The 27681-nt window shown below is 35.8% G+C and overlaps 1 protein-coding gene across 6 annotated transcripts in view; it reads right to left on the reverse strand.

Annotated features, from left to right (window-relative positions):
• The window catches only part of LOC121316889 (sodium/calcium exchanger 1-like), a 163476-nt gene that overhangs the window by 115747 nt on the left and 20048 nt on the right, over positions 1 to 27681 (reverse strand). For all 6 annotated transcript variants that reach the window (XM_041252188.1, XM_041252193.1, XM_041252194.1 and 3 more), the window contains exon 2: positions 25755 to 27603. In XM_041252188.1, the coding sequence (XP_041108122.1) occupies positions 25755 to 27565 (1811 nt within the window). In that variant the 5' untranslated portion in view covers positions 27566 to 27603. The remainder of the gene's footprint in view (positions 1 to 25754; positions 27604 to 27681) is intronic.

Consider the following 27681-nt stretch of genomic DNA (forward strand, 5'->3'; position numbering starts at 1 on the left):
GCGACCAAAGGAGGTGTTTTCGAACATTGCTGTGTAGACTCTTGAAATTCGAATGTGAGAAAGAAATGAGCAATTTCACTTTTGATGTTTTGTTTTGTTCAGCTCAGAAAGTTAAACTATTTCTTCATTTTTGGAAAAAAGGGCCCATAGTCATTGTAGCAGTTTGTCTCGGTTATTATATTCTACTTATTATATTGTATACCTCTTCCTAATATACGCCTATTATGGGTGTTCTGTGTGATTCCCTATTTCACCATTTCTGCTATAAAACACACTTAATAGGATATGCATGAGGTAGTACGTTCAATATTATGAAACTAGATGATATGAAGTGTCTGGGCAGACTGATGTTTATTCACATCCCATAACAAATTGAAGATCAAAAGCATTCATTATAGCCATTCTTCCTCACACAGGCACAAACACAGACTTGTATGCATCTCGATGTAGGCTTTTTCCAAGCTATGTTAACCTCAAAGGCCTGGCCTAATGAACACATGCAATACACAGTCTAATTAGCAGCAGACAGTGATAAGTGATTGACTTTCAGTATGCATCCCCACTGTGTTTAAACTCATCCACAGCATTAATGAAGGTGAATGAAGAAACTGGCTGACTTGAATATTTAAAATGCTACTTCTTCTTCCTTATTAACAGCAATTCACTTGTCTGACTGTTGTTTAGCTGCATACTGAATGAACTTAGAAAGCTGCAGATTCAGGATAGCATTATTATCATGGATGAGGATAGTAATGATGCTCATTGCTATGGTGAAGCATCCATTATTCAGTTAACTACTCAGTAAAGTACCCCATTTTACTGGGCAGAACAAAATGGTAAATCTGTCTTAAATTAAAATGTTGAAAACAAATGTATTATGTAAAGTGAATAGAAAACACAATTTTCTTGGCTTATTCATGGAGAATGGTGTGACACTGTGGCAGGGTGCCCTGCCCCTGTGCGTATGTTGTGTTATATGTTGCGTGTGGTGTGTTAATGTTGGTGTATAAATAGACTGGTGCACGGGATATAATGGGGCTGTGGAGCATGAGTGATTTAAAACATACAGTTGTATTTAGGCACGGGGATTGCACAATCACTTCACGTGCAGATAAAATGTGTATTAATATGTGAGCACGGGGAGCACAATTAGTTCACATGCAGCTGCATAAAAGAGCAGTGTTTCACTCACTCGAGGTTGTGTGTTCGGTGAGTGGAAAGCGGTTGGGGAGAATTAATTAAAATGGGAAAATAACAACTGCTAACATGCTGGAGGGCCGCATAATACTTTTTGTTCAAACACTGTGTTTGTCTATTTGTTTTGACAACCCCGCCTTTTTGTTTGTTCTGTGTTCTTTATTTTGATTTATTAAAAGCTGAGCGCCGTAACGTCTCAGTTTCAACCCCAGTACTTCTTGTTGTGTGTTTCTGTTCCGGGTCTGATGTCACCTCTCAAGCCATCCTATTCACAAACCCCTTTGCTGGACTGTAGCACATAAACTGCAGAACCCAATCTATTCCCAGACCTAAACGAATACAATTCTGTGTAATAGAATTAAAAACTCTAAATCAATCGCATAGTCATTAAGGGTTAGCGGGGGTCAGTTACACTCAGACAAAAGCACAGCCCAGTGAATTCGGAGAAGCAGACAAAAACAATGTCACTGCAGTCAGTTCATTCTCCCGCTTCTCTTTTGGCCATGATTAAAATCACTAGATTCACCCTTGAAAAATGATCTTCAGAAATTGATCTTATGTCTCTGTCTCTCAGGTTATTTCTTTTACACTAAAAAGGAAAGATTCCTTTGTGAATTCAATAACCTACAAAAAAAACGGAAGACCCCTTTTCTTAGTTTAAATACTGTAACAGACAGGTCTTCTTATACACGGAAGCCTGTAGAATAATGTAAATCCTTTGTTTCAAAAGATACCACATGTTCCTTCCTCCATCAAACAACTTGAGAATCAATGAAGCTGTAGATGTCCATATTAAGCATTACTTTCTCCATGTGGTGTTGTGCTCACTTGTGATATACAATGCTTGTATTCCCTTTTTCCCCCTGGATATTATCCAGGGAAGCCCAGCAGGATCCCCAGCTGTTATATCTGTATAATGTAGCACTGCAAGACCCGATTCCGTTTGTGCAATCACAATGGCATTAAAAAGAAAAATGCTACTACTTGCGTATATGTTAGGGAAAACATCTGGTTTTATAATTAATCAACATGTTTGATGCAAACTTGGCATCTGTAAGAGTTTTGGGAATATATGGTTCTCTGCCACACTGATAATGTGCCATCATGCTCACAGGCCCTGGAGTAAACAGGAATCAATTCAGTCCTTAATAACACCTTCCAAACTGAAGTACAGCAATACCCACTGCCACCTTCTATATGACTAAAGTACTGTATATGGCTTAAATATAAAACAAAAAACAAACATAAGACAGGCGAGTGAGTCATGGGCTAAAACTACACCCCCTATAGTATCCTACTAATGATGTAACTGTTTGTCAGTAATTAGCTCAGAAACCATGCAAAATAAAATCAATTGAAATAATTTATTTCTTATTTTTTACTTTTTTATATCTATAATCAGTTTGAATTATGTGGTGTCTGTCAAATCTTTATTCACAGAAATGAACAATAGGGATTTCCCTACTGCCTTCCCACTGCCTGCTTTCTCTAATTGTGCACAGAAGCACGCATGCGATCTTACATGCAAACGCATTCAACCACCCCTCCCCACTTGTAAATACATATGCCTTCTCATAGTAAAACTTTATTTAAAAAATGTGACTGAACATAACATTGTACGATTGCTTTAAAACTTCTGAGCCTGTTATCAAAGTTTCAGACTGCACTGTAACAGCAGGACATGCAACAGCTCTAACTATAAACAGAAATGTTATAGCTAAAGCTAGCAGACTACATTGTTAAACATATCATGTTAGGCCTATTGTCTAAGTTTACATAATTATTATCATTATTTTGTGGCATGTGTTGCTATTTACAGCACTGCGGGAATGTAATAATGCCCTTCTGTATTTGACTATAGTTAAAGACAATAATACCGTAAATCCTGTCTGTCATGCACTTCCATTGTGAAGTTTTGAAAATAACATTTTAATAGCTTACTTTCAAAGAAACACCAAGATCAGAATATCTAAAGAAGTGAGCTTTGAGATTCCTTTCTTCTGGAGTAAGACTGTGTAAACAGACACCAGAAAAGTTACTCAGGTACTTTCAGGTAGTCTGCAACACTGGGTATGTCACTATCTGCAAAGAGTGTCAGTCATTGGGGAAAGCAGATGTTTTTTTAATAATGGGAAAGAAAATACTGAATGGATGTAGAGAATTTCACACTCCAGGTTGACTGACCTTCTCTTGGGCATGCAGATAAGGCATGCAAACTGAGAGCTTTCTTTGGCTCAGTATGATATTGGGGTCTATTCAAATGATAACAGTGATGGGTGGTAATACTGCTGTCATTCTCAACACAGGAACAGTCCTTGGTATATATTTTGACAGATAGAAATAAAGAGACTCAGGTGGACTGTTACATGTTTGATTTGCATCTTTTACCAAAAGCTAAAACAACAAAACTGCAAAGAAATCTGTCTTAATGGTGATATACTGGTAGGACTTTGACCTTTGTTCCAATTTTAAATGAAAGTGGTAAAAAGAGTTCATAAATCTCTTTAAGATTAACATCTGACCAAAACACCATTAACATACAAATAAATCCTGACTACACTTCTAATCAGATTTAATTATATGTAGTTTTCATTTGCTTAATGAATATCACACATACAGTAATTACAAGGAATAGGCTAATGTGACCTAGAAATTAACTGGTACAAATTAGAGAATCACTCAGATTTCAGACTGAAGAGAGGTTGTGCCCGTTTACTTGTTTTCACGGTGTTTTGACTTTCAAACTAGATAATGAGACACATTTGAATTAAAAAGAGGCTGATATAAATGCCACCCTAAAATGCTTCTTCATGGTTCTCTCTCCAATTAAAAAAAAAAAACTGTTTTAAATGCACCAATCATGATGTCACTGTTACGGGGTATGGAATACACACTTGCATTTATGATTGAACTTGAAATTATTTTCCAGACTGTATTTTCTTTTATTATTTAGACTTTTCTCACAAGGCATTTTTGATATTTGACGAACAAGATATTAAAAAACATCAATGTCAGTACAGTTTTCAATATTGCTTGTGTTTTTTCATGCAGCTCACATTGTATTTCCCATGTATTTTGTATACAGTAATTTAGGTTTTCCATTTATCTTTATTACAGTTTTACAGATGCTCAACCTATTTTATACACTTCCCATTGTTTTTACCTCTTAGCCCATCAACCATACTGTGCGCATGCATGTAGTGTATGCTGAAACCAAATCTCTGCACCAATCATGAAATGCAGAGTTAGCATAGGGTCCATCAACTGTGTAACAGAAAATCTATGCTCATGAGCACAGAGCAGGAGTACAATAGCACAGAACACAACTATTAAACACAGGATATTAAACCTGCAGCACATGTGCAGTATTGACACTGCAATTTCATACTGGGCTATTTCATAAAGTGAAAACATTAAGTCACAGTGTATGCGATCAGTCATAGAACTATTTCATACCAATAGTCTTCATAGCTACCCCTGCTGGGAAGAACAGCTGAGGCTCTCTGGCATCGTTTCCTCCTAAACTAATAAAAAACAATACAACTCATTGTATTCAGCATTATTATATGCAGTGGATTTGTGCTCTGTGATGTGGGAATGTGCACTGCAGCTCCTTTAGTGTTTTCCCTTGAATACCCTTAGAAAATGTAATATATTCATCTCATAGGGTTTACCCAAGTACAAATATTGTTAAACAAATTACCCAGCCCTCAACAACAAATCAATTCCCTTAGAAACCAAGCAAAACTGCCCTAAGCCAATGATCAAGATCCAGAAGCTTATTACCTCTTGATCAGCAGAATAAACCCAGAATCTGATTTGGCATGTCAGAGTAGCAAGGATGATGCACCGGTAGAGAGCAGCAAACATTTTAAAACTCAGTGATAGTTCGTTTCAGCACGGAGAACCAAATGTGTGGAATCAACATAAGAGCAAAAATGGGCTGGAGTGCCTTTGGAACATTAAGCACGGTTCTGTCAGGGAAACTACCCTTATGCCTCAAGAGGAAAGTCATCAACCAATGAGTGCTGCCAGTGCTAACTTACGGATGCGAGACCTGGACTCTCAATGCAAAAATGACTCAAAAATGACAAACGACTCAATGGAGTATGGAAAGATGCATGCTGGGAATAATGAGAGGTGACAGGAAAAGGAAGGAATGGATAAGAGCGCAAACTAAAGTATGCAATGTTATTATAAGAGCAAAAAAACTGAAATGCAGTCGGCCGGACATGTACCAAGAAGAAAAGACCATCGCTGGACCAAGGAGATACTAGACTGGATCCCAAGAGATATAAAGAGACCAAGAAAAAGACCTCCAGGAAGATGGCAAAATGAAATTAGGAAACATGCTGCAGCAACATGGATGAGGGACGCAGCAGACAGGCTTTTGTGGAAGAATCTTGGAGACGCCTTCATCCAGCAGTGGATTGAAAAAGGCTGAAAATGATGATGATGATATCAGTTGTAGTAAAAAAATGTACCCCAATGGAAATGTAGAATTTCTAGAAATGTCTTGAAAACAAACAATTTCAGGAATAATATTTTGTAGCAAAAGTTTTGCTTTTATGGATGAGGAAAAAAGTTACATGAAGTAGATGTCTACAATTATTTATTTCACCAATTTTTTTGCAAAACTCAAAAAATGCTAATTCAGAAGTATTCATACCCTCTGATACTACGGTAGTATTGTCTACAAATTTCAATATGATAATGCAGAAACTAATTCTAGAAAAGTCTAGAAAATGCTGGATTGTAGGGGAACATTCCTGGAGAGTATAAAAGGGTTAGGCATAGGATGATTGCTGTCATTACCAATAAGTTAATATGGGAGAGAAAGTATTGCCATAAAACTGGAGAAGGATACAAAAAAACTTCTAAATTTTCAATGGGGTATGTACACTTTTGACTATAACTGTGTGTGTATGTACATAATACACACACACACGTCCCCCCCGGAATCTGAATTCCCAAAAAAAAAAAAAACAATAGTTTTATAGTTTTACAGTGTCTTTCATGAAAATTTATAGACCGATCTTTAGATCTGTGTTGCAGGCAGAGAGTACGAACGTACAGGTATGTTCTGCAACTTTAAACTTAAAAAAAAAAAAATGTACACAAAAACCAAAGAGGTATGTCTTTACTTAAGTTTACAAAACTAAATTTAATGTACAGTCATCTTTTTCAGACAAAAAAAATTGGTTAAGAACAAATACGTAAATAAATATTGGTCTTGTTAAAATGCGTTACCCTGAAATTTGGCCTCTTTTTTGGTCCCAGAATGCATATAAAATGACCCAGTCTTAATTAATTGGTAGTATTTTACACATCTTAAATAATAAATAGTGAGAAAACAAACCAAAAAAAAACATTATCTGTTAGTTATTTTTAATCCCTTCCCCTAGCCCTAACTTAACCCTCAGTTTGAGGTATGCAGTAATACAGGGAGTCATCTATTTGGATGATGATATCATGTTTTTGAAAACTGTAGGAAGGCACACTATGCTGATCGTCAAGAGATTCTTGGGCAGGACATTTTTTTTTTTTTTTTTTTGCTGCCGGGAAATAACTTGTGCGTTCAGTGTGCAGAGTACAGGGAGAGAAAGGCAGCGCGACGTTAAAGAACTCACACATTCAAACAACCAGGAGCAAAAAGAAACCCGGACCAATAAGGTACCTCATTGCTAATTAGATTAAATCATTTTACTCTGTATTTGACGTTTGTTAGTCAGGATTTGGTAATTGGAGTCAATATGAAGGCTAAGGTTACCACTGTTCATTGCTGTTTGGGTATGAGTTACTTTCTCAAAGCTCCACTGTGCAAAGCATTTATTTATTTATTTATTTTTGTAATTTACTTCTTCGCAGGATATGATTTCTAAGCATCTATATTTAAATAAAATTATGAACAGAACCATCCCTGGGCAACCCTAATGGAGGACCATTTACAGCATTGGTTTTGATTGGATTTTAGCTTAAGTCTGAGTTGTTAATGTAAACAAGGCTTAGAAGAATTATTATGCAATACAAAACCACGTTGTATTTTTAAACACCTTGCCCCCCTCCCTAGATATATAGATGCATAGTGTGTTGGCCCACTTTAGAGTGAAAATGATCTTTGTTTAGTTTCTTGAGTCCTGGACTTAGTAACTGGGCTTTTTAGGGTTCTGTATATTTTCCTTATGTTTCAATTAATGTCATGTGTTGCACACTTTCCAAGGCCTTGATAGCTATGATACAGACAGATTTTTCACTCTGTCACTGTACATCTGCCACTTAGTTCATCAATACTTTTAATGAATGCCTGTCTTTGATTTCTGGAATGCCTAAGGATACACTACTTAAAAAAGAATACACAGTTACTGCATTTGTTTTAAAGGTTTTTTTTTTACATAAAGAAAATGAAAAAAGGTTGAAATAAAAGATAAAGTGTAGCTTTATTTACTGTAAGGACATTATGTGTGTGTGTGTGTATATATCTATATATATATCTATATATATATATCTATATATATATATATATCTTCTATATATAGATATATATATATATAGATATATATATATATATATATATATATATATATATATATATATATATATATATATATATATATATATATATATATATATATATAAGGCTGGCCCATTCTATCAGGTAATATTGCTGTTTTTAACATTAAACCTTTATTTATTTATTTGTTTAATGAGTGGTTTGAATGTAAATCATTGGGTAAGCATGTTAGAATGAGGGATTGCTGCTGGATGACTGGGGGCATAGGGTTTCTTTCAAGCACTAAGCAGCTTTGATTCATTTTCTGAACATACATTACCAAAATAGAAAGCACATTTCCAGTTCTTAAGGAGCCTTAATCTTGTTCCAAAAGGCCTGTAATTCTGACGAATGCAAAATACTAGACTGTTACCAAAATGTCATGTTGTACAAAGAAAAAGGGAAGCCTTATTACTGAGACATTGACGGTATCTACATGTATGCCAGTTACACAGCCGCAACTAAATAGCCTTAGTCATTCTGCATTTGTTGTGCTGGAACTGAAATTAACTTTTCAGCCAAAAAGGAATCAATTTAAAATGTGTAATTTTGCAACTGTAAAATTCTTCCAAACATCTTTGTAGGTTAAACTAAAAAATATATGTAAATGTATCAGTAAAAGAGGTTTACAAATTAGCTTCTGGCATAAAAAAAGAATACGTATTTCTGAGACATGTTAGCTAAACCATTTGTTAAATATATTTCACATTAAATATGCTTCTAGTATGGACAAACAGTGCTCCCTCGCTATAAGGCTCTTAGTTATAACACGCTTTGGAGATAACGCTCCTTCAGCGTGTCCCCCAATTCCCTATACTAGTGATTCATTCAATATTTCTACATTAAATACAGTATCGGTGTTGTTCAAACTATAAACAACTTCTCAGTCTAACTTCCATTTCTGTTTCTCCCTTTCGATACAGTATCTGACATGAAGAAGAGCTTAACACAGACATCTTATTCAGCACTCGTTTTATAACTACATAAATATTAGGCCTATTACGTGGTTATCTTTCCTAATGTATTTACCTTTTTGCTGCGAGAGGAGCTGCGGCTATCTCCAGGAGACGAGATGCTTCAGCTTTGCTTCAGCCCCGCTCTGGCAGCCGAACTTGGGGCAAGCCCATTCCCTCTTCCCCGCTCCCAACCTGCTCTCCTTCTTGCACTTGGTTTGCCTGTCTGTCGCTTCAAAATGAACTCCTGACCACTGTTTAGCCAGGCTATTTATAGTTTAAAAACTGCTAATCAAAATGATCCACAAGTGGGAATGTTACCTTTTTTTTTTTTTTTTTCGTAAAAAATCTAGCGTTGATTACATGGTGCTTTATGCATGGTTAATTCATGGAAAGTTACATTTTTGCTTTACTATATGTGCACTAAAGAGAGTGAGTTGTAGTTTAGTCAGATGTATGTTATTATGTGCCCCGCGTCACCCCCCCACCCCTCGCCCGGTTTATAACGCTCTTAGGTTACAACATTCATATTGTGTGTACCCTGAGATGCGGATTATAGAAAGGGAGCACTGTACTTAATTGTCTCTAAAAAACAGTGTAATTAAAAAACAGAGGAATTAAATAGCGGCTTTTTTCATAGGAAACAAATTTAATTACATGCGTACAAATCATTAACTCTAGTATCACACTCTCTATGTTTGACGTCTGTGGTAAGGCCTTGTATGGAGTAAATGATATCAGTCTGAAATCACTACTAGATGTAAAATGTCTTGTGTTTTCTTCTGTAAAAAAACAAGTCCATGTGATTTCTTGCTTATACAGTACTCTTTGGCCAGGATGTAAGGTCTTCCTTCTCCTAACTAGTTGTTTTTGTTTGTTTCGTCATTTAGTTATAATATTTCTAAAGGAAATGTTGGCTCAATTACCATGTTGCATGCCCAGCAGAAAAATGGGTTCTACTTGCAAACCCTATGATGTAATATAATAATGGACTTCAAAGAGCCTGTTTACGTGCACTACTTCCTGTTGCCATGACTCTGACCTTCTATTTTAGGGTTATGATTACTAGACTGTTCTGCATGTTGGTAAGATTATTTTGTGATTGCTCTTTAGCATCTCTAACGTCTTTTTTTAATAGTACAGAGAATGTGTTTTGCTAACATTTCAATGGCTATGATTGATTATGTGTTCTCTGGTAATGTCTACCATATTTAAAGGGTTGCACTTAAGAAAATAGCTTTTGACTGACTGTGTCTCCAAGTAAAATCAAATCAATGCCAGTCTCTACATAATCAAGATACCAAGTTAGATTTTTCAAAACCCTTTCAGTACACTCATGTGTAATGATATGCATTACATATCTCTGATTACCAATGTGTTCTCATATACTTTAATCTTAATAGCAGCAGCAGCAGATACAGCTAGTTGCCACTTTTATTTGGAAAGGCATTATCCGTATTAACCATGAGGATAACTTTTTGTCTGAATCCAAGCATAAGGCAGCTCATTTATCATTTCCTGGCCAAGGAACCTTGGCCATGTGTTATTTGTTCCACAGACAAACACACTGTTTTAAGAAATGAAATTTACATTTCACAGGAAATGGCAACTTTTCAGGCAACATAGATACTTAGTGTTCTTGAGAACCTCTGAGATGCACATTGGCACTGCAGCCTAGAGGGTCATATGTATCCTTTCATCGGATACAATGGGCTTATGCTGGCTTTTTTTGGGATTAGAAGCCAAGTTTATGAAATGTTAACTGTAACTCTTTTCAATATTACAGTAACCAAGGCAACCAAGCAACTGGAAGTTCCATCCTCTTTGTACAGTATGTCTATTGACCTGTCTGTCCAGTGTCTGCATTTTTGCTACCGAGTTTAAAAAATGGATAAAAGAGAAAGCTCTGAAAAAAATTCTTAGGGGTGGGGGGGGGAGGGAAATCTGTGAACACATTCTTAATACACACTATTGCTGCGGCTGTGTCCTGCAAGTTATGCTATCTCAGACTTTAAAATAAGTAAGGCAATATTATAAAAAAAAAATGTACTGATCTGAGGTGGAGCAAATACAGAAAACACATATATTGATCCATGTCAAGTAATATAAGGTAATATACTATCAATAGCAGGAGATTGTGGTACTAATAGGGAGCAGGAATACTGTATCTAGAACTTACATCTACGACTGTCAAAAAGCAAATGGCAAGGAGTTCTGTACTGACAGTATAAGAGGTTGTTCTCCTGGAGGACAGGGACTCAGCTAGGCATTGTTGTTTGGTGTTACTAAGTGCGTACAGTATAAACATCCACTGTTTGACAGGTTTGTGTGTAGACAATAGGCAGATACTTGCAGTACTCTTACCTCTCTCTCTCATATATATATATATATATATATATATATATATATATATATATATATATATATATATACACACACACATATACAGTTTGCAGTTTACATAAACCAATCCCATGGAAATTTAGTAGCAAAAGTTATGCTTTTCTGGATGAGGAAAAAGTTACAAGACAAAATTGAGAGTTTAACCAATAGGAAAGTCAAAAATATGCTCTGGTTTCACAGCTGTCCAATCATTAGTGACCAGAGGTGGGACATAAATATGTTAAGGTAGGGTGTAAGCATAGGTACATTTCACGTAATATTGCTTATTATAGAGACAGTTATTGAGAATTATATTGAGAAGTTCAAAGTAATATTTATTTTTATAAATAAAAAAAAAAGAGCTGTCATAAGACAACAGGGACATTGTAGTCGATTTGGTTACGAATCAATTTTCAAGAACTTTCTCAGAAAAAAATGGTGGGGTACACTAGAAAAAGCTGAACTGATGAAGGCACCAATTCTTCAAATAGTGCGTTTCAAATCAGCACGTCCCTAAATAGCAGCCTGCATTTCTCTCTTTACCCAGAATGTACTTTTGATGCACGATTAAATTGTAGAAAAAATGAATCTGTGATCGATTCTTTAGTTAGTTGGAACAGCCCTAACAATATATACACACACACATTGGCTTAATATTACCCATCCATGTCTTCTGTGTTACCAATTCCCTGGGCTGTGTTGAAACATATAAAGTCTGAACATGACCAACAAGCACAATCAGTCACAAGCAGTCACAAATAACTGAATATGTAAGAGCTAATTGCCAGCCAGTCTTGTATAACAACAGCCATCCTAACAAATACAAGTCTTTTTTTTTATTATTATTGTTTTTATTACCAATCCCTGGTTGTTTTATATCATCTTTTTCCTCAAATGATTGTGCCAAAAATAACCTATAAACATTTAACTGTAAAAATAGTAACTGCACAAAGTCATACAAAGTATAGTCATACAAAATCACGATTTACACAGGGCCTTAGCTTTACCCATTTATTACGCATTCACATATCAGTCAATGGGCTCTATTCAAATGACCTAAGCAGTGAAAGATCAGTTGAAATATTTAAATATTCTGGCATTTCACACACACACACACACACACACACACACACACACACACACAAACACACACACACTGTTAGAAGCATTTGTTTCGTCAGCGTGGCCTTTTGATTTAAATGACAAAGGTTTTCAGATCTAGTGTACTGCTGTTTAGCTCAAGACCGGATAATTTAAACATTTTACAGATCTAAATGCCAGGGCCGCAACCAGGAATTTTGGGGCCTTGGACAAATACTTTGAAAAGTCCCCCCTTTTAATTCAGTGACTGCACATTGACAGGATTTGTCCTGTAAACATCCTTCTAGTTTGTTTTCCATGTTAAGAAAACCTCAACTGAAGAAAATATAGGTTCAGCTTGGTTAAAATGCAGCAAACGAATTTGAATCATACATTCACTAATGATTTATACTGTAAATACACATTATATGTTCCATTATATACAGCTGTGGCCAAAAGTTCTGCATCATTATAATTTTAGGATTCAGACATAATTAAAATAAAGCTTACAAGGCTTTCAGGCAGGAAATATATAGTACAAGTGCCTGGGACGTTAACTGGTTAATCTATAAGCCTATTATTACCAGCAAGTTCCAGTGCACCTATAAGGTATATAACCCTATTTCGCAAACTCCTTGCTTTCGAATTGCCACCTCACTCCCAGCGTTGTCCGGAGGCGGACACGAGACGAGGTGGGGCGGGGCAAGGCGTGGGGAGGAGTATACGATGATCCTCTGACGAACATTTTTTGTTCACCGGGATGAACACGTCGCATGGATTTTTACTTGTACTGTTTGTTTTTTAACAGGCAGCAATGGGATGCTCCAGGGATGAGGCTTTGCTCCAACCGTTTGTCCATTGGAAAATGTTCCCAAAAACTAAAATGCATGGTTTTCTTCTGCATATATACAGTATCAGAAGCCTAAATGTTTGCTGTTATTCTAACAAACACATACACAAATCCTGATGTCACTGAAAAGTTGTGCATTGTTTATTAATCTTAGCATGCACATGTGTTTTTTTTTTTTTTTTTTTTTTTTTTTTAACCTTCAATGAATCTCTTACGGTTAGAGTTACCCAGAAACTACTCGAGAATTCAAGTCAAGTTGAAGAACTTCACGGCAGCTGGATAGTTTTTGTTAAGAACACGATGCTGTTATGTTAGTTGGGTTAAAAATTATTTTTGAATACGGCCCCACTAGATGACGGTTTTATATACAAATGTGACACCTGTATGAATATCCTATAAGCATGGCGCTAAAGGGCTACAGTTGTTAGGCAACATTTGATGATATTTTTGCTCTCAAAATCTGTTATTTTCAGTGGCCACATACCTGTGTCATCACTCGTAACATTTTGGAGATGGACTGTCACTGAGTTGTCTTCTTTTTCCCTGCGGTGAGTGACTGTCAGGTTTCAACAGAGAGATAAAGCTGCATCTTTGTCCAAGCTGTTAGACCTGCTGTTAAATTCTCCTGGTGAAACGACATCATTTATGGCTTGATTAAACAATACCGAAGAAGCTGCCAGTTCTGATTCCTTTTTTTCTGTCTACGTTGCCGAACCCGATTCCGAGAACGTGAGGGTCTTTTGCGCGTTTGCAAAACTGATAGGCAAACCTCTGTGTTCTTGCGAAAAAAAAGTATAAAAAGAAATAAGTATTTAACTATTAAACCCCATTATCACCGGTTCTCATTCTGATTTTGAGAGCCAGGTTTATGGTAGTATATTTTTGAAAAGCCGATAGCTTCCAATAATACCTGAGCGTTTGTTCACTGCATACGTGACGACCCGAACGTGAGGTCTGTTGCGCGTGCAAACTGTAGCAAACCTGTTCTGCGAAAAGTATTTAACTTAAACCCATTATCACTGTTCAGCCAAAACGAAAAAAAAAAGTTTTGAAGTTTAGGATTTTAAAGAAGATAAAATCATACGTAGTTAGAAATTATTGAACAAATATTGTCAGAACTTGAAAGGACGGTTGTGCCTCGCTGGTGGCGTGCTAAAATACTACCGATTAGAAAAATACAATAAGGATTGTGAGTCCTTTAAATTTACTTTTAGTCTATAACCACATTTAAAAATGCTACTGAGGGCCCTATTTTAACCACAGTGCTCTTTAGATCAACCGATTAGACCCAATACTCTTATCTTCTGCATAAAAAGGACATTTCCTTTTAATAACTAACTATCAACAGACAGCTGCAAGATCACTTAGTGCTTTGTAGAATCTTTAGTTGTGGTATTGGTGGGATGTTATCTGCCTATAATGAAACTGATTCAGGGTAATATCTAAAGAAACCTAGTATCTATTTTTTTTTTTAAAGGAATGACTGGGATATTACAGTGTAGCCACTAACATGACTAACCTGCTCCAGGTTACATTACAGTATAAGACTGGAAACTCAGTGAATTGAGACTGCAGAGACTGGACCCAAGCATGCTGGCAAGCTCAGCAGGATACCCCCTGCTCATTACCTTACTTTTCCATTAACACCTGTAGCTTTTGAAAAAAAAAAAAAAAGAATAAACAGCAACTAAAATACGAAAAATCTCTGTTATTAAAATAAATACTGTCTGAATTGATGAAACAATGACAGTGGTAATAAGTTAGGCGTTATTTATAGGGTTATAGATAATAATTAAAATACTGAAAGGATGCAAATAATTTAACAAATGTAAATATTAAATGAGGGCTTATTAAATTTTTAACATGTAAAGTTATCTTGGTCACATACACTCTAAAATCCAATATTTGTGACCTAAAATTAAATCCTAACATTTTAAGCCATGCAAACAAGACTTCTGAAAACATACAAGGCAAAGGCAGCTAACAAATATATCTTCTGATTGCTGTACTCTGGTATGTCACCCTAATCAGACTGCCCATATTTTAGCTTCCTACATTACAAAACAGGAATCCTGTCAGGTTTCATACAGTACAGGTGGGCAGACAATCCTACAGGGATTATCACAAAGATGTACACAAACTTTCCCTCCTTGTTTAAAAAGCGTTTTGCAAAACCCAAGTAATTTCTGTTATTCCTGTTTATGTCATTGACAGTTTAATTGTTTAATTGAAACTAGTTGTTCAATCAAGTAATTAAAATTTGGAATGAAGTGAAAAGGCCACAAGTGAATGTCTACGCAGGGGTGGCCAAAGTTAACCCTTTCAGTCCTGGTATTTATTCCAAGCCTGTTTTAAATTGTTTAATTGGGCCAATTAAAGCTCTAAACAGACCCCAAAGTAGTAAATTACTTAATTTACCCGCAGTGGGATGGCCCTCCAAGACCGTGATAGATTACCCCAGTTCTAATGGAACAAAGCCATGGTACTGTGCTTCCTTTAAACATAAAGGCAAATAATGAAAGCATTGCAAGATTACCACTTCAAAAGCCAGTTGAGTAAATGAGGAGAGGGATAATTTTGTGCTGTTGAAATCCATTTTCTTCAATCGTAAATATTTACTTTGGCTGTCAACACAGAGACACATTTGCCTGGTAAATTAAATCACTGGCCCCACCATTTACACTCCACCATTATGAATGTTTCAAGCAAACACAGTTTTGTTTTTAATTCTCTGAATTAATTAACTTCATCATATAGAGAATAAGTGTATCTAGTCTATACAAGATTAGCAGCTAAATATAACAAGTATGTTAGCAACATAAATCCCTGACATGGCTCTAAATACAAAACTCAAGCTGTCAGTATCATGATGATTAAGTAGTTCAGTATTACATTAATTGTACATACATGTTTAAATGTAAGTGTGAAATAGGGATAGCTGGATATGGATAGCAGGACAGCTTCCCCCATATGTTTTCTGATTCTAATACTCCATAACTTGTGATACAAGTTTAATTTAAATAGGGTGAGCGGTAGATACAAATGTAAATGTGACGAACGTGGGATAGTTAGAGCCTCAGGACATTTTAAAATAGTATTTTAAACATCCCTTCAGTCCTGCTTAGGTGAAAAAAAGCACAGTACACAAGTTCACATACATTCTGAACATTTCCACACAGAACATGGTGCAGTTTCAAACAGAATGTCACAGTTAAACAAGCATGTAATAATTTTATATCATTTTTTACTATCCAATAAATAGATATTAATTTGTCCAAACATTAATAGATATTGATATATTATTTATCTATATTTTATAAATATATATATATATATATATATATATATATATATATATATATATATATTATATATATATATATATATATATATATATATATATTTTTATATTATTTTTTAATCCAGGTTTAAACAATGTTATTATTTTGCCCCCCAAGCATTTCGTATAACACAACTACAAACATGTATAAAAGTATGCATTTGCTTCTATAGTGCTGTTTCAATGTTTTGAAATACCAATTGTATTAAAACTGCACTAGATTAGATTTATTTAACAGCTGTGTTCTCTGTCTTTCTGTTTTCCTCAAAAAAAAAGTTTTTTATTGGCTGAACTACAATACCATTTTAACAGCAAATATATAACTTGGTAGGCCTAACTAAAGACATGTTTGACATCAAGTCTTTAATCAGGTTCTTTTGACATAATTGTAATTCACCAAAGTCATATCTGCCTGTTTGCAGGTGCCTTTAAAAATATACAAAAAAACAAAGATTTTCCAAAGAGGCTGCAGATGCACTAATAAGTCTCCAATGTAAGAACACTAATGAGAATAGAATCCAAACCTAGCTGACATTTGGATAATCTATTACCGTTGTCACATAAGAAAAAAAGAACATTACCCAGAGTTATGAAACAATTTTTATAACCAAATTAACTACAAAGCTGAATTTAAAGTAACATCATTATTTAAAATCTTGAGGCTATTTTGCACACATAGTGCCATAACATATTGTATGTACATAATGCCAAAATCATGCACTGCAATATTCATGCTTTCCAAGGCTACCAGAAAACAAATGTTTTTTTATAAGATCCCTTATTAATGGTTTCAGCTAAACCTGGCGTTTACCCAGAGCATCACGTTAAAAGTTAAAAGTTAGCTGGCTGCTTTTCTCAGAAATATATCTGTGCTAGGTCTTTTGCAAATGTGTGCCCAAATATTTAACACTGCAATACAACTCATCACCAACATGCAGATGTGCGTCTGTTTTTTTGTTTTTTAATTTTTATACAACATACATACCCAATTAGTTAAAAAAACAAAAACAAAAAACTATGGCTATAGTTTCAAGTATAATTTGTTGAGGAAATGTACCGCTATACTTTGTGCATAAATTAATAAATATACCACAACTGTTGTTGCAATAGGGCTTCCCTTGCTGTAAAAATGTATAAGCACTTGGCTTCGAAGAATGTATAACTCACAAGAGGGGCTTTCCTCATCGAGTTCATTATAAAACAAAATATGCTTAATATTACTATGTGATTAGGGAAATGTGGCGGGGGGGGGGGGTCATTAGTTCCAGGCAAAGTGATTAAGGCTCAAACCTCCCTAAAGTCAAGCCCAGACATGCCCCTTTTAATAAAAACCATACAGAACAATTATTTGACCGTTAACCTTATTCTGTTCTTTGTCCTTTTATAAAATAATTAATTGAAAAAAAACATATAAGCCACAATTCTAAATTCATAAGTACACTTTAACAGTACGGTGAAATAAGTATAGTGCATTTATGTTATGCTGATAGAAATCACTCAAGAAAAATAAATATGAAAAAACCCAGTTGGAAAAACAGGCACCAGAGACACGCAGGTTGACATGACTTTCTTAGTGTCTTGATATATCCGCAACTGCATTTTGAAATGTTTTCAATATTAATTGTGTTTGATAATGTGGCTAGTTCTTTATGTTATGATCTAGGTGTCTTACTGTTTTACACTGTAGTGCCTGTTTATGATCCACATAAAAGAACAGTATACTGCTGTGTTTTTTCAGAATGGTATGCTTTAGTAAATTTTCTTATTTGACTGCCCACTCCAAAAAATTCATTACTTATTGCAGGCAAAATAACCTCATCATTTCCTGTTAATTCAGCGATATGAACAACTAAACTCTTAAAGAGTGAGTAGCGGGGTTGCGAAAAATGTAGTTGTGGGGTTTGAGATCTGTCCTCTAAATAACAGTTGCTTGTTGGAAAAAAAGCCATTTGTGGTCAGATGTCAGAAACACCAACAACTGTTTCTGTGGCTCAATCCAGCTGTTAAGCAGAACAAGTGCTCTGGCTTTTCTGTTCCACATCACATCATGGATCGTTATTGTTGTGTTACCTGTTTGACAATGTGGGCAATAATTCTTGTTAATGGCACATGTGCAATACACAAACCTTAAGTGTTATTTCAATTTTAGTTTTTCACTGTTCTTGTTCTACATTTCTTAAATGTAACTGTTAATTTTAAGTTACATTTTTACACAACTGTACTCACACAGTCACCGTCACAACTGTTGCAAGAAACTGGGGTTCTAGTATTCTGCCAGTGTTAATACAGTACGTCTCTGCACTTACAATTATTTGTATTCGATCAAATTGTTACCGCCCTTCAGTTTATTCAAGCATGTGATATGTGCTTGTTTGGTTTTTTTTTGTATAATATGGACTGGCGTCATGCTGCATTCATAAATATTAACATATGCTTTTAAAGGGAGGCAGCATTTTTGTGCCTAACCCCGAAAAAAAAACGTTTTTGTTGTCGCATTTGCAGTCTGGAGCCTGTATCATAATTTCTCATTTCCCTGTGATTCAGTGGTACAAATAGACTGACACATTACGATAGCGAGATTAAAGGAGTATTGTGGTTGAGGAATCATACTCTCATAAAGAACTGCCGCTGTGTACCAGTTGCAAGCCTGCCACGTGCCAGTACTGGTACGTTTACCATAGGTTGAAAACCACTGATATAGACTACAGAGAGGGAGTAATAACGTATACATAGTGCTCCCCCTTTATAGCACTATAATCGGGAGTCATAGTTAAGAGACCGTGCTATTTGTGTTTCGCCTTATAACTACAATACTAGTGTTAGCGTAATGGCATTATGGGGCAAATGGCAGCCATGACCGTACTGCTCCGCAGTATAATGGGCCATCATATAAAGGGGGAGCACTGTAGTTTTCAAGACGTTTCACATTGTTTTAGTTTTGCTTTGGTCAGGCTTTCACCCACTCCCTCCTGTAAATGAACATGTCCAACTGCTGTCCTCAATTAATAAAGTTTCTGTGGCCACTTGGTTCTCATAATCGTAAAAGTTAGAACGTAAAAGAGTGCATGTATTTGTTATGAAATTTGTGTAAATATATAAAATTATAGCCAAAACAGTTTGAAATATCTACATGAGGCAGAAAGTGTATAATAAAAGTCTGGTGAAGAGTTGTGCAAAATTAAGGCAGAGACGGATGGACAGATAGAAACAATTAGGCAAAATCATGAAAGAGAAAGGCTGATGTGACATTGCCAGTACAGGTTTGTATAAGTCAAAAGGCACCGTGAATCGTGTAGGAACCGTCAACAATCAAATCAAATCAAAGTTTAGCCATGTTTCAATAAAGCTTTATTTTAGCTTTCTTCCCTTGTTTACCCACTTTTTTGTTGTTTATGCATTTACTTATTAATTTTTTTATGGTGTGGTACTCTATATACCCAGGCCATTCTGTGTTTTTTTTCCATTACAACTATTGCCAAGTGATGGTATTTCTTGAGCAGCTGGTTTTATTTATTTTTTAAATTTTCAACCCCCAAGTATCTCATCCTATAAGCTGACCTGCTCTGCTCCAAATCCTCTGAGAGTTTACGTTACATACAATGCTTAAGCAACATGAAATGCACAGTACCTGCGCAAACCTCAGTCTCTGAAATGCAGATGGTTACTAGAAAGTCTATATATACAGTTGTAGTCAAAAGTTTACATACCCCAATGGAAATTTATAATTTCCAGAAATTTCTCGAAAACAGCCAGAAAAAATCTTCTGTAGCAAAAGTTTTGCTTTTTGACAAGGAAAAGGAAATTAATAGCTAATTGAGGCACCTTTAGCAATAATAACCTCTTTTAAATGATTAGGATATTTGTCAATGAGCTTTTGGAATGATGATTTTTGACCATTCTTCAACAGAAAATTGTTCCAGTTCATTCAAATTCCAAGGACTTCTCTTGTGCACAGCCTTCTTCAACTCATATCAAAGACAGTAGGTATGGTGTTCTTTTCCTTGTACGTCTCACCAGACTTTCTCCAAATGTAACGACTATCAGCATGACCAAATAGCTCAATTTTTGTTTCATCACTCCGCAAAACCTTTGAGCAGAACTCATTTCCATCATTCAAATGCCGTTTTGCAAACTTTAAGTGATTGTCCTTGTGACGTTTTCCTAAGAGTGGCTTTTATGAATACTTTTGAATTAGCATTTTTTGAGTTTTGGACTAATTCTAACACCACCATGGACAACCAAGCATTTTGTCTAATATAATGAGATTAGCATGTAAATTTAGTTTTGTGAGTTTTTTTAAGTTAAATTAATTATTGTGAGTAAAGTTGTAGTGCAGTGAACCCTATGTCTGCTCCTTAAATATTATAATTATGCATAAAGATTATCTTAATAAGTTATCATGAGAAAAGCTGTAAAGGAGAAATGTATTTATCTACATATGAAACAATATATTGATAAAGAGTTCAAAGGCCTGAATGTATCCTCATACCATAATATTTTGTATTTTATAGGCCATTTTATAAGCACAACAACAGGCTTGTCTAAATATAAATGTATATATTAAACTGTGTGGGTTTTTACGATGTATATATATGCTAATGACAAGTTATTACTATATAAAATTTACATCAACTCTCAACATCTTCATACCAATATGAATAACTATGGATAGTTTTATTTTCCAACATTCAAAATTCCTATTATTAAACTGGCTTTACCTAAAGCAGCATGACTGTATCATGTTGTCCCTTTGTATTAAAAAAGTGACCTGCCATGTAAAACTATATTGGTATTTTGTTTGGTATCACAAGGCCATGAAACTTAAGGTAATGCCACTCTTTAGTTAGGCCTTTATGTAACGTGTGATATCTAACTCAAGACCATCATGCTGCCTCTACATAACTGGATAAAAAGGGTCTGATAAACAGAAAATCCATTCTAATAATGTAATGATAAAACAATAACTATAACATTAGCAGGTGCCATGCACCTACTAATGCTATTACTTTACTGTTATTCTAATACGGTTTACAAAAATTATTGAACCTGTCTCACAACTGCTACACGCCATCAATTTAACCCTGATAAATCCCTGCACTCTCCTGTCAGCAATCTGTTAGTTTGATACAAGTGACTTTGTGTGCATGTATCCTGTAGCTCCTGAAACATTACCTGTAGTTTACAGTACATGTGACAGTCAAACATGTTTCGCTATGGGCATGAAATATACCCTAGGTTGGCTACAGGAAGCATTTACAACCCACGTATTATTACTTAAATTAAGCAATAAATATTCCCATAGCTCAGAATATAGCACTGTAGAATTCAGTCTGTATTGTAAGAGAGGATTCGTGAAATATGTTTGTATAATCCCAGGTATTGGATAGTTAAGATGTTATATTAAATCAACCTCCACCTTTTTATTGTTTTTATATGAACAAAATAGCAATATAATAGCAATCAATACATTGTTGCTAGCAGTCATTAGGACCCACGATAGACTTCTCCGTGTGACAGTTCCTTAATGTTTTCTCCCACTATGAACCCCAAATACTTTTTAAAATCAAGTTAAGGGAGCCAGCACAGTATGCGCATATATTATTCAAGGCAGCATCAAATAAATAAATAAATAAATAAAAAATCTACAGTATTTTCATCATTTCTAAAAAAATTGTTTGACTTTGGAAAAAACACATTTTTTTTTAATAAAGGATTTATGATCTAAAGTAGAAATAAAAGTATATGTGTCCATGCAGGGAAGAAGCGTTGTTTACTCTCGTATTGCACAGGGGAAGATGTTTTAAGGTCTGTTGAAAAAACTTGCTCAAGCTCGTGATTTACCAGACTGGAACTTTTTTTTTCCTTGCATTACAGTAAAAAACTTTTGTACAAACATTCAGAGTGACTGGCAAGGCCTTTCCATTTTCAAGATTAGTTTACCTTTGCCTCCATAAGAATAGATACAATAGAAAAGGTCAATCAAAATTGTATGCGATTTGACTATTTCTGTTGGATGAAGTACTGTTTGAATTTGAATTGCCATACAATGGCCTTCAGGCTCAACATGCAGCCTGCCTGTGTCTTCTTCATTTTATACAGGGGTTGTTCCAAACTGCCACTTCGACTCATTATGTAATCTGGAGTTAGGGTTTGCACTGCTAATACTATCTGGTTATCAAACACACAACTTTCTTTGCTTTGACATCTGCAATTTTGAAAAAAAAAAACTGCAATTCTTATTACTTCAACCCTATGTCACATCAAATACTGCATAAAGGATGCACTTATTTTGAGCAATATATTGGCATCTGACCATGGGCACTTATTAACATATATATTGTTTCACACATGTGGGCAATACCGTATCCGAACCCAATATCTAAACTCAGGAGGTGCTGTTCAAATACGCTCAAATGTTCAAATGTTTAACAGTTCTTGACATCTGGAAGGATATTAAAACCTTGTGTCTACTTGAAAAATTTGGGTGTTATTGTTGGGATTAATGAAACTCAAGCATGTGAAATTTAAATACCACATAAACTATTAATTTTTTTTAAAAAAACAGGTTGCTATATCTGAACTTTATTTCTTTGTTCAATGATCTATACATTAACAGGGATGTCAGTTCCTCGATCATTATAAGTGTTTCTGATGCCACTACAGCCCTGTAGCGGTAACAAGACACATGAGTGCACTGCACTGTACAGCACTTCCATTGCCTGACAGGACCAGATTGTCTCTGCATGAAACAGCTTTGTTGAGTCCAGATTCAACAGCAAACACAATAACTGAAACATGAAGGAAGACTGAAGCTCATTCCGGTGCAGTGTGCGTTTCTCCCACACTTTTAACTCTGTCTGGCCTCAGTATAAGCAAACAAAACCTCCCACACTAGTAGAGCAAAACAAGGCTCACCAAGTTTGTTTTTTTGTGAATACACAACAAAACAAATCCATTTCAATTAGGCACTGGAATTAAAAATGTAAATAATAAAGAGTTTTATTTATTTAGCTTCAATAAAGATGTGTTGAACCCCCTACTGTAAGTCTATACCTCATGCCAATAAACAATTACAATGTAATTCAGGAACCAATAATGTATCCATGCACGGCAATCAAACTCCACTGCACAAGGGTCTTGGATATCCAGAGTGATACTGTGTTTTTAATAGCATGCTGCACAGTTTCCTCCATGCTATTATAGCACCTTTTTTTTTCTTTTAAGTCTATCAAACAATGCTAAGAGCACGGCATTTTGGAAACTACGTAAGACTCTCCAAAATAATGCAGAGTGTGATGGAAAGTTCTTTTTACAAGACCTTTCATCTATTGAAAAACAGAGCTACTTTTTAATTGAAAAAACGAAGTCACTGAGAAAGCTAACACAACATAAGTGAGTAGTTTTGAGATTTATGGTTATACTGTAAATTTACAGTATAATCGTAAATCTCAAAAAACTACTCACTTCTAAATCTTTAGTAGTCATTTTTGTATTACTTTAATAAAAATACATGTTAATTTGGATTCATATGTTGTTTTTTTCTGACTTTATGTGAATGAAAAGACACAAAAGCTCCCGTTCTCTCATTGGAAATAGTGATATTTCAAAATGTCACTGTCCTGGTCACAAAAGCAAAGTTTGTGGGGAATAATAGACATTTTCTATACTTTTGAGGCATAAGCAATTAGGAAATAACACTTACTACCCAGGAACAAAAAAAAAAAATAATTTGTTACACGGTGTAATCATTTCCCATGCATGAAGCAATGCTTGTATTACATATCCAGTGCGCTACGTTATAAAGTACAATTCTGTAACCTGTTTAATAAATGCATCTGTCATTGGCAATAATGCTGATTGGTTAGAATAGCCCATTGTAATCCTGCTGTCAGTACATACAGTACAAAATCAGCTTGTTTCCCCTGATATGATCAGTTTGAAATTAACAATCACAAAACTGGGGAGCCAACTTAAATCCTAGACTCTCAAGAAGCACCTTGATTTTTACTGGTTGAAACTATTATGTATTAGTTCTTCCTCTTAACACTATATTAAGTCTTCAGACTATATGCAGAAGTAAAAGATTCAATACTGGAAGTTACGCACAAGACCCTGCCAACATGTGGTTAATGTAATAACAGTGCCATTAGAAGAAGGGATTTAACCCTTTGTTTTATCACCCACTCAAACCCCTCAGTTGTCCCAGGAGTGCAAGGGTACCAAAATAAAAATACAGAGACATTTGCCCTCCAAGGATGAGTAAGGGTATTACCCATTCAGATACCTAGAATTTTAACAAAGGGACAGTAAGTGGCAGAGATGGGATTTGAACCAGTGACCTTCTGATTACAAGTGCTAGACTTCAACCACTGGACCACACTGCCTGATAGCTTATACTTTTAACCATAACATGGTAGATTTTTATTAATGTGATATATTTTACATAAAACCCTATACCCCAAGGGCAATCTAATCCTTGTCCAATGCCATCACTGAAATTTGTATAGCTGTTTCATGAGTACAGCAAAAGCACATTGACTGTATGTTTAATTAAAAAAAATTTCTACACAACAGTGACAAATCACTTCTTGCCTTCTCCAGGCTCAGGTGCTTTCTTATTGATTGGATTATGATTTACAGTTGGGACCTAAACTAGTTTGCACCCCCCCATGTATCATTTAATTATTCTGTTATAAATGTATTTCTACTGCAACTTAATTTTTACATTTATTATGATGTTGCTAAAAAAACCTACAGTATATAGAATGCATAACCTTGCATTATTCAAAACTAATGTATGTATGAAGAATAAAATAGCTGAATTGTTACCTGAACAAAAAATCACAACAGATGGTGTGGGCTGACAAACAAATATTTTTTGGCAGCTAGGGTATAAAATTTGAATAATAAAAAAAAAAAAAATGCTGTTTTTAATTGTGTCAACCCTGATTATACGTCAGTGTAACAACACATTGAACTTGGTGTTTTTAACTGTTTTATTATATATGCAGTGCCTAGCTGTATGACTAAACCTTAAATCAGAGCAGAACTAAACAAGGAGAAGAATGAAAATAAGAGAAAAAAATAGGGGGGGGGGGATTAAAAGATACAAAAAGAAATAATGTAGGTTTTGTTATCATCTTGCAAAGCACCAATGCTTTAGTCACACTTAGCACAAAAGTAAAATAAAAAATAAATGAAAATAAGCATTGGCAGAAAATTGTTAAACAAACACAAAACCAAAATCTATTAAAAACATGCAGGTTTGCTTGAGGACACTAATTCCTAATAACTGGCAACTTTGATTCACAACTAACACTTAAAATGGTTTGCATATACTGACAGTACCGGCATGTTTTTAATGGCCATTCGGCTGGATAAATGAAAGTGAAATGTACTTACAATATCTCATCATTCTGGAACTCCAGCTCTCCGTGGGTATCTTCAAAATCCTCTCCACCACCTCTGGCTGTACCTTCTATGGTCTTGTAGGGGACAACAACTACCCCACGAGCTCCAGAGGTCCGCAGAACCTTCACCTCCATGGTACCTACGCTCTCACTCACATGCATCACGGGGTCCTCGAATGTAAAGATGCCAGCGTGGTCGTCATCAAAGATGGTCACAGTTGCCGTTGAAGGTATGCCCAAGCATGCAATTGTTTCAACATGATTTGTGTCTGGATTGTTTTCAGCTGCATTATCCAAATGCACCTTGACATTGCTAAGGTGCACCAAGAAGTTCTCGTCCTCTTCAAAAATGTCATCGTCGATGATTCCCACTTTAATTTCCTTCTGTGTCTCACCTGGTTTGAAGACGAGGGTCCCCTCAGTGAACTCATAATCTGAACCAGCATTGGCGGAACCATCCTCCGTTCGGAATTCCACAGAAACAGTGTTGGTCAAATCACCTCCTCGCCTAACAACATTTAGAGACACAGTCCCACAGTTTTCAAGACACTGGTACACACTTGGATCAAAGAATATCTTAGTTACAGGATCATTTTCTGCTACTTCTGGTCGAACTTCTTGCATACTGACAGCTTTTCTTGCTTGATCTGCAGCATGCTTCTTCAGGATATTCCCAGCACCGGTCATCAGCCTTGTGGCCTGAATACGATAAAAGGCACGGCTTTTCTGCTGTTGGCTTAGAACCTGGTAGTTGGCTAGCTCTATCAGTTGCTCCACTTCCTTTTCTGGGTGCTTTTGCTTGAGCTCTTTTAGGATTCTTGCCATATCTCTCCTGGTTTCCTCTTCATCCAGGTCTCTGTCATCTACTTCCAGAACTAGGGTCCCATCTATGAAGTCCACGGCATGGGAGTTCAACATTTTGCCATCCATCTCAATGTCTACCTTAGACGGCAGTGGCCGGTCACCTTCGGTTTCAATTATCACCCCCCTCTGTTTCCCTGCTCTGTACCGCTTATAGACATACTTGTAGAACAAGAGCCTCCGGTCTGCAACCCAGGCAAACAAAACACAAATGGGGAAGAAAAACAAAGTAAGCAGGCCTTCCCAGACTTGGACGATGCCGGGAGAAATCACATCCAGGATCAGATACAGCCAGGTGTAGGCAAAGATGCTCCAGGCTGCTGTGACAAAGAACACCCTCAAATGTTTAACCTTCCTATGTTCTCCATCTGGGACTACATAGACACAGAGACCTATAATTACAAACATATTGAAGGCAGCACTGCCTACAATTGTGCTCGGCCCAAGATCTCCTGCTTCAAAATTGTGGCCACACACTTCAATGACTGACAGTAGAATTTCAGGAGCTGAAGAACCCAATGCCATTAGGGTTAAATTGGACACAGTCTCATTCCAAATCCGTACTGTTGTGGTGGAGGTCTCCCCATTGGGTTTCTTAATAGTTATCTCCTTTTCCTGAGAAGTGATGACCTCAATAGATGCCATGAAACGATCAGCTATGATGGAGACCCCTAGGAACATATAAACCATAGCCACAAAGTAGACAGTAGCTCTTGCAACTTTGTCCCCAATAGATGGGTTCTGGGGTTCCCACACTGGCAAGATCACGCCTTCTTTACAATCATATGTTCCAGTGCATGATCTTGTTTCATTATGCACATAAGTATTTTCACCATTATTGCTTTCTGCGGTCACATGGTGAATCTTGAGGAGCAAAACTGTCATCACAATTCCTAGTTGAAAGCTAAAGGAAAACAGGGACGATCCCTTTGGACGATGCATGATGTCTGTTAATGATCAGCTTCCAGATCTTCCCAAGCCTGCGTACAAAAAAATAAAAAGAATAAATATTATTTGTGGTAGATAATTAATTAATTAGATGCCCTAAAGCCAGTGTT

Source organism: Polyodon spathula, chromosome 6, assembly GCF_017654505.1.
Source record: "Polyodon spathula isolate WHYD16114869_AA chromosome 6, ASM1765450v1, whole genome shotgun sequence".
NCBI lineage: Eukaryota > Metazoa > Chordata > Actinopteri > Acipenseriformes > Polyodontidae > Polyodon > Polyodon spathula.